At 35.7% G+C, this 11,593-nt stretch overlaps 1 protein-coding gene across 1 annotated transcript in view; it reads right to left on the bottom strand.

The window, feature by feature from the left end:
• HSD17B4 (hydroxysteroid (17-beta) dehydrogenase 4) overlaps positions 1-10,923 on the bottom strand; it is a gene marked incomplete at both ends in the record, with an annotated part of 29,060 nt that extends 18,137 nt beyond the window's left edge. The window contains 6 exons of the mRNA XM_010283500.1: positions 2,535-2,600; positions 6,411-6,514; positions 8,059-8,130; positions 9,392-9,443; positions 9,894-10,127; positions 10,817-10,923. Of these exons, the coding sequence (XP_010281802.1) occupies positions 2,535-2,600; positions 6,411-6,514; positions 8,059-8,130; positions 9,392-9,443; positions 9,894-10,127; positions 10,817-10,923 (635 nt within the window). The remainder of the gene's footprint in view (positions 1-2,534; positions 2,601-6,410; positions 6,515-8,058; positions 8,131-9,391; positions 9,444-9,893; positions 10,128-10,816) is intronic.
• Between the last annotated feature and the right edge of the window lie 670 nt (positions 10,924-11,593).

The following is an 11,593-nucleotide window of genomic DNA, read 5'->3' as shown; positions in this document are numbered from 1 at the left end:
CAGCAGGATGCAAATTTTAAGCCTTAAAGCCTTTTAGAAGGTCAGATACTTCTTCTAAATTTTTCTTAACCATTTTTCATCCTTAAGCAGCTTACACCATGGTACGGCAACTCATTCATAAGCACTGGTTGGTGTTTAAAGAACTTCTCACAAATAGGTACAGATTTGAAAGGGATAAACATTTATTGTACTACCTGCTATTAATCTTTGATACCACTAACCAAAAGGATTAGTTTGTTCTGTCAATAGTCTCTGACATAGCACAATCATTTTTCAAGGAACTGTAGGTGGCTGTACACTCTGTTCTGCTGAACACTTGGTGAAGGGCAAAAATGGTCATTAGCCCTCTGTTCCCAGTAGCCCTTTCACTAAGCAGTGCTTCTTTCTGTCTAAAAACATCTAAAAACATTCTTCCTCTTGGAAAAAACTTAACTCCATGTAGTTCAGTTAGAATTGAATATAACTTTCAAGATAACCACAGTCATTGACTTCAGTGAAAGATAGGAGTCATCCCTGCAAATATTTTTAAAATATGCATGATGGTCTACTTATTAGGACTTTTACTATGTGATCACGCTATGAAAAGTTAAGGGGGGAAAATGCTAATTATGAAAAGCAGTTTAGCCATGTAATTGTGCTAACACAAATACTGAGTAATGAATGTCAGAACTTTCATTGGAAATTAATACAGGTCAAGTTAACACAAATGCCATCTGCAAACTGACTCTTCCAGTCTGTCTCATGCTCTGTACTAACTCAATAGCTGAATGGCAACAGCCATTTCTGCCAACACCTTTTTCATTTAAACACCAAGAAAAAAAAATTTAGAAACTTCAATGCAATTTGTGTGCCAGCTTCCATTTTCAAAAAGGATTTTAGGCAGTTATGTGTCATTCCACAGACACATAAATGTAAAATCTTGATAACATTTCCCCAAGCTGTCCTTCACATGAAAGTCTGCATCCCTGCCTATAAAGTTCCCAAGTTCTACACATCCCCCTCCTGTACAGAGGCATCCATCACTTAAGCACAAATACTACTGAATAATTTGGCAGATAAGCCTCTTTGTGACTCTCAAAGTCCGACGGCTGTGGCTCCTGCTAGATCTAATTGGAGAGGAATTCTCTTTATATATCTACCTATTAGAGTAGATCTTAAAACAAAACAAGTGTGGTGGGTACTCTGTGCCACTTCCTTTACTTCAAAAAATCAGTTTTGCAGTAGCAAAGTTTCCCAACTTCTGCATTACAGGGTCACTATCATCTTCTTTTATCTCATGAACTTAGCAGTTTTTACAGAGTAACAATTCCAGAGGTAAGAGTTTAAGGCTTAAACACTATGATTACCATATGAAAAACGGGATCATAAACATAATCTGAAAATTGATGGACCTGCAACTAATTCCAATATAAGCACGCAGAAGAGAATCTGAACTAGGGTTCCAACATTCAAAGTAAATACTTCTAACTACTGAGCCATTAGAGTTGCTGTATCTTATGTAATAAAAGTGCCAGCTACTAGAGAGTACCTTCCACTACATTTAACCATGTCCCAGGAACAAAGTACTCTCTCACCATTCCCTGCTCCTTGCTCACCTTGCCAACCTTCTATGAAGCCTATTCAGAAGAATTAGACATCTGTACCTCCTAGACTGTGAACTGTAGGATGTAGCAGGTACATCAGTAATAGAAACAGAAATGCTGATCTAAGCTCTCTTTCTTGGCTTAAGTGGGTAGGGCTAACTTGGACTTTAAGCACATGAATAAGCTGGATGAGACTTAATGCTGTATCAGAAGCTAAGCAGATATCACAGTTACCACAGTTCAGCTGATGCTCAAAATTTTAGTTGCGTGTCCAAAAGTTACAGCCTCCTGCTATGACTAAGTTGCTTTTGAAAATACTGCTCAGTGCCTTAATACTGTCTCATTTGTCTGACACCTGCGTATGTTTACGTTCAGATGATGATATATTCATTTACTCAGGTTTTTGCCTATGGAAAATAAATGCCTGTGAACCAGTGGGATCTGTGGACAGATGGAAGCATACCCGTACAGACATCTGTCAGTATTTCAGGTTTACCTGACTACTACTACCACTACTACAACATAAATTAAACTCTTTCAAAACTTAACTTTAAGCTCTTTTTTGGGGGTCATGATCTCTTTGCTTGCACCATTTGTTGCAAATTTCATAGATTTTAAACCTCTTTTTTTTTTAAACTACAAAAGAATACAAATGTTCATTTTCTCCTTCTATGTAGAATTTTATAATGAACAATTAGAAAATTGCATCAGCCTTATGAAAATAATGTTTTAGATAGTACAATGAACACTGTCATAACTTAACCTAGCAAAAATTCATGTTATATATATATATATACACATATATATACATATACTCACATAAATATATCTATATAAAAAAATACCGGGGTATATCAGAAGATTTGAACTATTACTTGCTAGTGAACATCGTAAGACTCCTTTCTCCAAACAAAACAAACATTTCCGCACCTGGAGTATACAAAACTTTACCTGATCAGCTGTTGTGACATCAGAAATGACAGCATCAGGGGGTCTCTTGGGTGGATTCACTGTTACCTAAAGCAAAAGCAGTAGTATTAACATTTCACTGCAAAAAACTTTTATCCACACCCATGCCAGAGTATGTCTGGTATGTGTAAAAATAAACAGCATTTACAAACCTGTTAAGATACCTCCTACCCTTTCTATATTTACAGACAAAAAGATATTTAGGCCAGAAAAAGTCTCTTACCAAGGTTAGATTTACAAACACAGCGATCCCGTGGCATCAAATCTGGCTAACAGTTACATGTTATAGCTGATCAGTGTGACTGTATTTCTTCCAAACTATCCAAAAAATCTCAAGCAAGAACTATTCACTCAGAAAAAAATAGTTGTCTCACAGAATACCAGTGTTTTGGAACACAGAAACAAAAAAGAGGTTTTTAAAATATTTTTAAAAGCACAATAGAGTACAAAATTATTTACTGCCTCACTCATGGACTACATCACTCTTGGCCTTTGAGAGCTTTTTTTATTTTGCACTGTTTTCTTTTGGTTTTGCAATTACATCCTGCATATTAAGCCCTACAATATTGTAAAAATGCTGTTCCTTGTGTAATCTATAGCTTTGTTGTTCAGTTTTGAAGACATAAACTTTACCAACAGACTGACAGAGAACATCATAGGTCATGATAAACACAAAGAACACCATAACTAATTCCAAACTATTAAAGTAGCTGAAGTCTTTTTTTCCCCTCTCCTTCCTGGGTTTTCAGAACCACCAAAAAAAAAGCCCAATCAAAAAGAAAGTGGTGTAAGCTCTAAAATCAAAGGAAGCCACTTGACTCTCATCTGTAGTAATTCTACTTAACCTTAGTTTGTGTAAGCTCTTTACCAAAGAAAAGAGAACTCAAAGGAAACTGCGTGCTGTTTAGTTTCACATCTAACAGCAGCAAAGGGTCTTTCCTGTTTAACAGTAGAGCAAAGCCACCTCTTGGGTGGAAGACTTGATAACATTATTCCTGCTTTTGTCACTTCACAGAACCACAACGGACCTATATTAAATCGGGCTGATAACAAGGACACTAACTAACATGCTTTCAAAACAACAATGGCTTGCCAATCTGTTTCCAGTTGGTTTAAGAAACGCAACCTGACCTACCATGCCATTAAGATGTTAAAACTAGCCAACGTATGAAAAGTTAAGGAAACTCCTCTGCCAAAGAAAACCCCAACTCAAGAGGAGAGACATGACTTAGACAATGTGCTGCTCATCATAGACCTGAACTTGGAAATTTGTTCTCCTTAGTTTGCAGATACAATAAATGTGTGAAATGACAAAAAGACACATTATAAAATATGTCTGATCAGCGTGTGATTTTTTTTGGAAGAGAGGGACATGAAAGTCTTTTTAACTGGGGAGGTTTGCAAAGACAAAGTAGGAAAACTTACCGTTCGAAACTGGCCTCTTGCATGCAGAGGCCTATGTTAAAATTGCTATCACTGCGCTGTCTTAACTAGACTACATTTTGTTTTCTTCTGTCACAAGAAGGACTGCTGCCTGAAACAGGTATTCTTCATATTTTAAAATGTAAAATCATTTATATAGTACTCTCATACTTCATTAAATAGAGTGAAGAAGTTGCCGTTGCCTGAAGAGCAATGTTTAACTAAAAATTGCCAAGGCACAAAACTAGACTCACTGATGCCACCACTATAGATTAGCAATATTTCCTTTGAACCACTATTTTTTTACATGCACTATTATAAAATCTGATTAGAGAAGAATTAAAGGTTCCATCAAGGACCTTTATACACTGCCTGCAATAACATTTGGTGAATATTGTATACTACAGAAAGGCTTTTCCCATTTCTCTTTGAAGCAGCAGGCATTTCAAGATTTGAGCTGTAAAGTTACATATGAGAAAGCTTCTATGCAATTGATATAGATTTAACTGAATAAACTGGTAAGTTTACATCCAAAAATCACAAAGAACATTACCTACAGTATTACAGATTTACAAAATCTAGGCATTTCATTATAAATTTTCAAAAATACTGAGCTTAAAATAGCCTCTATTCAACTGACTGTTTATTACTGTAGTGCCTCAAGGCTCTAGTTCACAATAATAACATTCTGTCATACCAGACACTACCCTTAAACATATTATTGAAGGAGACAATAGTTACATGTCAGGTATCTGAATAGCTACTCATGCATTTGGACATACCATGTGTTCATGTGACATTGTCATCTGCTAACTCTCACAAAACGCAGCAGTTCCACTCCACTGGAAGGGAGAAACTATAATGCTACTTCTCTCTTTTCCTCTCTATGCTTTCCAAACCTCCTTCATGCAAACACATACATTTATAAAGAGCTACACCTAGAGACCTCTTCAAGAAATTGCAAGTTCAAACCTAATACCACACATTTGAGTACTTCTTAGCTTTTTACTATGCTAGTCTTTTTACTAGAGCAACATCCTGCAATATTAACATATGATCATACCTATTAGCACAAATTTAACACATGTAAAACAAATTACTAAACTAAACATGAACGCTCTCTGTATATACACACATGAAATTATCACTAGGTATCAATTTATTTTTAAATATAAATAGCCACCCCGCCCCCTTAAACAGGAGCAAAGAAAATCTCTGAGATGGAGCAGCAGAAAACACTGTAATGGTAAACTGACAACACACAGATCACATATTCCCAATTGGAGATGTAAGCACTGAGGCCAAAATTGAAATGTGATGATGACAGCAGAGCTGAGATGGGTTTAAACCAGGACTCTATTATAAATCTAGTTGGCACAGTCCAACAGCTCAGTAGTAGGCCCCTAAACAAAGTATCTAAAATCTCAACTTCTCTGTTACTCTCCTTGCTGCCCATGCTCAAACAGGAGGAGCCAAAAAAAATCTTAAAGCTGCGTATAAGAGAGGTAAAGCTCCCCAAATTTACTTGAGAAAACCAAGTCTTACAAATAAAAGCCACTTCTCTGTTCTCGTTCTGATCTAAGAGGTCTCTAAAAATTTGGGGGGTCAAAAGTAGACTGAGAAAATAAAACCTTTCCCAAGCTAGCTTTTAACAAGAAATTAGTAACTTTCCTCATCTGTTCCTTTATGGGAAGTGTGACTGGGAGTAAATAAATACATAAAATCAAAACATGTAAGGTTTATTTTGTTTGCAAAGCCTACATTTGGGTTTCATAAAACCCAGAGTCAATAACTCTTGCCAAATTGGACAGTTAAACTGACAGCATCTTCCATCTGACCTACAGAAGTAGGATTTTTAAGGAATTTAGCACAGCCCAAAGTACAGCATGTGTCAGATTCTACCACTTCTGTGGAATTAATTGGGTCAAATTGGGTCAGATTACAGCCTGTTACACTGTCAACTTCAAAAGACTCTCTGCTAAAAGATCTAACACAAATCCTCTTGAGGAGCATTCTGTCCACATCATCATGCATTTTATATTAATTGCAATTTTATTTTAATTTCAGTCATCATTTTCTAATTATAAGTCCACAGAATTTATATTCTAAACATTTTCCAGAGAATCTCCTATTCTGTTTTCCACTAGGATATTCCATATCTGTAACTTCAAATATTTGAATGTAGGTATTTCTCATCAGTTGCATGTTTAGCAATTCACTTTTCTCCCTAATTTTCAAAACAAAACTGTTGGCTTCCCAGGCCCTGAACAGTCCCTTTTTACTCAGGCTCTTAAATGAACAGAAGTATTTAAATTCCATTTGAGTTTGTACTCCCACACTGCTCAAAATGCTAGTTTATCCTCCCTAGTTTTTCTTGCAGTGCTGACAGAAGTATTTATGTGTGTTTTTTTTAAATATGAATATGCGTGAATTTACCTTGGCCTTTTCTGATGTTCGTTTTCCACCAAATCCTCCAGCTCCAACAAAAAACAAAGAGAACTGATTGTAACACACTAGGTCCTTTCCACAATAGGTATGCACTGAAAGACAACAAAAGAGGAAGATCATACGTTGTCTTCAATCTCCTTTTTCATATACCTAGGATGTGTTTTTACAAGAGGGAAGCTTCAAACATAAAAAGTTCATTTAACAACTGAAGGGACAATGGTCACACTGTTATGTTGCACTGTTGCAAATCACTTCCTGACTAGTGAAGACTAATGATCTGTTTCAAATAACATTATCATTAGTTTTATCTATAAGAAAGCATTGAAATTAGAAAATGAGCTAACAAAATGAGCTAACAAAATGCTGATGACATTCAAGGTGCTAAAAACATTTGACAACAGGGTGCTGAAATTAGTATTTATTTCAGTATCTCGCACTGCATAGCAATTTATTTAAATATAATTGTGCCATAAAATATGATGTATTAGAAGCTATTAAGAATCCCTAGTGTGTAATGTTTTTTTCCACTATTTTTTTTTTCCTAGTGTATGTTTTTTTCATACAAAAAGCAGTACTAGTACCTTGTAAGAAAAGACCTTCAGAACAAGCTTTAGTTTAAGGTCATCTGTCCCTTCTTGAAGAGTTAAAATTCTTACACTGAATTGAGATTCAGCTTCCTATTTCCAATTCATGCCTACTCCACCCCCTTACACATTAGACTGAAATTTAAAGTATTGTTAATAATGTTCATTTCCAGTTCCGGAAGAAATTTAAAAGCCTCTAAGACTCTACTCAAAAAAACAAAAGAACTTCTGCATGTTGGAGAAACGGACAGGCTTAATGTTAGCCCAGTATGGAAGGAAGAAAAAACACTAGCTAGGAGGAACAAAGGGGCAGTAAAGACCTTTTTACAATTTTACCTGTACACTGAAGGAATAAATACTCAAGAATGTTTAGAGATTCACTGTATATTAACCTACTCTTGCACTCTAATTTCCCAAGGGACCTTGGCATGACCACACCTAGTGATTTCAAAATTTTGAAAAGACAACTTATCAACTTCTAGAGACATTTTGATCCTTTAACTTGGATACAAGAGGAATAAAATGGGTTTTTATTTTGTTTTGTAAATAATAATGTAGGTATAAAAAAAGAACACAGGACACGCTCTTAAAGATGGCTTCTTTGCAGATGAGTCTACACAACATACACATATGACTAACCTTTGCAAAACCACCCCACAAAACACGCACACACACGCATGTGCACACACATGTTGCTGAAGGGAGGCAGAATCTAAAATGTCTGCCTTCAGACAGGACTAAGTAATATTATTAAAGAATTTTATTCAATTTGCATAGTGCACTATTCCACCTACACGGGGAAAAAAAACCAAACCTCTCTGAAATCTTTTTCCAAAAAGACTGTTCTTATATCAGTATGTTAATTGCCCAAGAACAATTACATTATACATTTACACAGCTATTGGTAATAAACTCATTTCTCAGCTCTCATTGTGACTTAATAAGCTAACAGTCTTTACTGTGGGAAGGGTGACAGTTATTGGTACTGCTAGTTAAAAACTGAGCATGTCAAATTTTACTGCATCCCCTCCAAAAATTGTAAACTTTCTTACCATCTATAAGCAAGACTGCTCCTGAGCCTTTGTCAAGAATATCAGCAACTGTTGAAACTGAAGTTAATTGCCCTGTAAGAAAAGACCACCACGTACATGTTGTAGGGTTTTGCTTGAGGAATGAAGTCCACGGACCAATCTTTACACTTCCTTATTAACAATAACAGTAATAATAATCATAGTAATCACAATCATGATGGTTATAATAAAAGTGTCTGGGAATCTTTGCCAATCTTGGTTTACAGATGTGAAGAATTTTTTTTTTTTTTTAAGTTTTATTGTTTGGGTTTTTTTAATAGAATTGTGCTACAGTTTATATATTCACAGCTAAGCACAAATCACATTTCAGACTCAAACACATCACTGACTTCAAAGATAGCTCAAATCACTTAAGGACTGTCCACAAATTTCAAAAGGGCTTAGACAACTACAGTTCTACAGAAGAGAAGCTCAGCTCAGGGCCTGGGCCTGTGGGTTTATGAAGTTTGTCTCTAAAGAGGTTATTGCTCTAGAGAGATATGTAACCATATATGTTTACATAATCAGCCTATGGAATGGTAAAATAGAAAGCTTTATGCAGTCCTGGAAATCCATTATTAATTATCAGACTTCTTTGAAGTTAATAAAACTTTCATGCATTTCCTTTTTGTTTCAACAAGAAATTATGCCATTTATCTGTGTCTTGCAGGATTTTTTTTTTATTCCTTCTACACTGTGGAAAAGTTAATTTTTAAAAACTACTAATAAAAAAACCCAAACACATGCATGCATATCCTGAATGAGACTAACAAGAATCTCTCAAGTGTTGTAATCTGGGAAAACACAGCCATCTCTGAAAAGAGTTTACTATTGCAGCAATTAGTATCTTGAGAATTTTGACAGGAAGAAAAGTAGTGGTTTTTTAGCCTCCTCATCGAGATGTCCATTCCTCCTTTATGTATATAATTTAAGTCCTGTCATCTTATAGGCACACAGATACAAAGAATGTTGAAGAATTTTTAGGTAAACATCCCAAAAGTTCTGTGATACAACCTTACAGAAAGAATTAAAAGTTCTGCTAATTAGTATCAAACTACGTAATACACCAGCATGTAGATTTGCTTATTATATCAAAGATTAGGCAGAAGTTTACTAAGTATACTATAAAAAAGCAACACCGGATCAGAATTACTTCAGTAATGCAGAAGGTTGCCTCTCTTCTCCCCTAATCCTTGTAAAAACAATATGCAAAACAAATCCAGCTGGAAACAGAGCTTCTCTATTTCCATTTATAACATGACTACAGGAACTGTTGTCACAGTGAAAAGCAAATCAGCAATACAAAAGGACTGACCTGAAGTTGGTAATGGTTTATACAGTTCCAGGTATTGCTCACCATGCAGCATCTATGTAAGGAAAAGCAGTGCTGTGACAACAATCAATGTATTCTATTGCTTCCCCCATCCCACAATTGCAAGGAAATACACAGTTATTTTAGAAAGTGTTCAGAATAAAAAAATAAAAGAAAAATACCTGCAAGTTTTTTGTTTTGTTTATCCAATTTCATCCACAACAGAACATATTTTCAAAGAAAGTTTTAAACTTTTGTGGTTTAATAAAAGCATAGTGAACGCAAATTAAAATTTAACCAAAACTTGATCATTCGTACTATCTTAGGAAGACACAGGTTATGCAAGTGAAGTAAGTAAATAATTTCTTAGGATGTAAGAATACAAAACATTGAATTTTCCTTGTCTAGAATAAAGGGAACTTATTAATATTACAAACATACTAATTAAAGTCACCTTATAGTTATATAAAGCACAAACAAAATTAGATACTTAACTCGTCCATACCTTTGCGAGATCAATATTTAGTCCTGGAAGAGAAGGAACACCATGAAACATTGAAGTCTGAGCAGGAATTACTCCAAAGCTAGGTAAACAGCAGAACTCTTCACTTCCTTCAAAGAGAAATTTTAGGTGATCTGGATCCTTAGTTGACATCCCCACACCAAGCGCATATAGAATAGGCTCTAAGTGAGTATATTTATACACGTTGGTAGCCAATTCCCGACCAACAATGCTTGCCTGGAAATTAAAAGTCAGTATAAAATAAAACTTCATAATAGTTAATATTGCACTTGTTTTCTTTCTATAACTCTCACATCAAACAAAATTCATGGTTGAGCATTTTCCTTGTAGTCACATGTAAACATAAAGCATGAGTAATAAACATACCATAAAACATTAACGTATTTGTTGCAGTACAAGTAACCCTAATACAATGTATTATAGCTTGCTGCAAGCAATTTACTTCAAAAGTAGTATAACTTCATACAGCTCTGCTCCCAGCAATGTACAAGAATTTTTCTAAAACAAACCACAAATGAAATAATTAACACTGTAATAAGATTGAAACAAGGAAAAGTTATCTATCTATTGAGAAGGAGACAGAGCAAAACCACATTGCCCGATAAGACCCATCCCCGGCGCCTTTTCTTAACAATATCCTTGCTAAAGAGGTTTACAGAACTTACAAGTACTTGCATTCTGCATTATTCAGTCTACTTAGACTTAAGTTTTTCCATCATCAATAAGAAAAATAAACAGTGGAACCAGGAGATGTTTCTTACTCTGCTTCCTCACTTCACAGTTTAAAACCCACCTTTCTTTTTGCAGGCAGTAAGCCACAGTAGAAGCTGATCAGCAACACAAGTCTCTCTGCTCAAGGTCTTCACCTAACTTTGAGTGCATCTGGTAGACAGAAAGATACTTACCGTGTCAACAGATGAGGAGGCCACTGATCCAGAGCTTGTTGAATTCATAGAAACATTCCCTTGAGACTCTATCTGACTCAGAGCATCATTCAATACACTTATGGACTCTAGAGAAAGGAATTGAAAAAATCACTTATAAATAGCCATAAATGAGGCACTACAGTTAGACAAAAACCAAACATGCAAGCAAATGAGATTTAGCCTGGTACTTCTCAATTAATGTTTAAACACAGTAAATATACATCTGCAAATTGAGCATATTGCTGCATTTTACAAGTATCTCTACACCAGTCGAGTAAGCGATCTCTACACCAGTTCCATCAGTTCTGCACACAGCAGTCAACCATGACACCTACCTAACTCAAGTGCCTAAAACACAACTAGTGTTATATTCCACCATTCAAGCCAAGAGGAGTATGACAGTAAATACGTTGTTTTATTCCCTGAACCACAGCATTAAGGAGAAGATAACGAGCATCACGTTTCAACTGTCTCAGAAGTAAACATCTGAAAATTAGTACTGCTTTTCTTATCTTGAAACTTATTTGCAATACAAGCACAGGTCTTGTCCCCTGGCAGTTACCCTCATTCCCAAGTATGTACGTATATACATACATACATACATACATCTTGTTGTGGTGAACGGCGTTAAATCCGGCTGGCAGCCGGTCACAAGTGGTGTTCCCCAGGACTCGGTTCTGGGGCTGGTCTTGTTCAATACCTTTATAGATCATCTGGATGAGTTAATCAAGTGGTCCCTCAGTAAGTTTGCAGATG

The sequence above is a fragment of the Phaethon lepturus genome, unplaced genomic scaffold, assembly GCF_000687285.1.
Source record: "Phaethon lepturus isolate BGI_N335 unplaced genomic scaffold, ASM68728v1 scaffold41283, whole genome shotgun sequence".
NCBI lineage: Eukaryota > Metazoa > Chordata > Aves > Phaethontiformes > Phaethontidae > Phaethon > Phaethon lepturus.
Note: the sequence above shows the minus strand (reverse complement) of the source record. Positions and strands in the feature narration are given on the sequence as shown.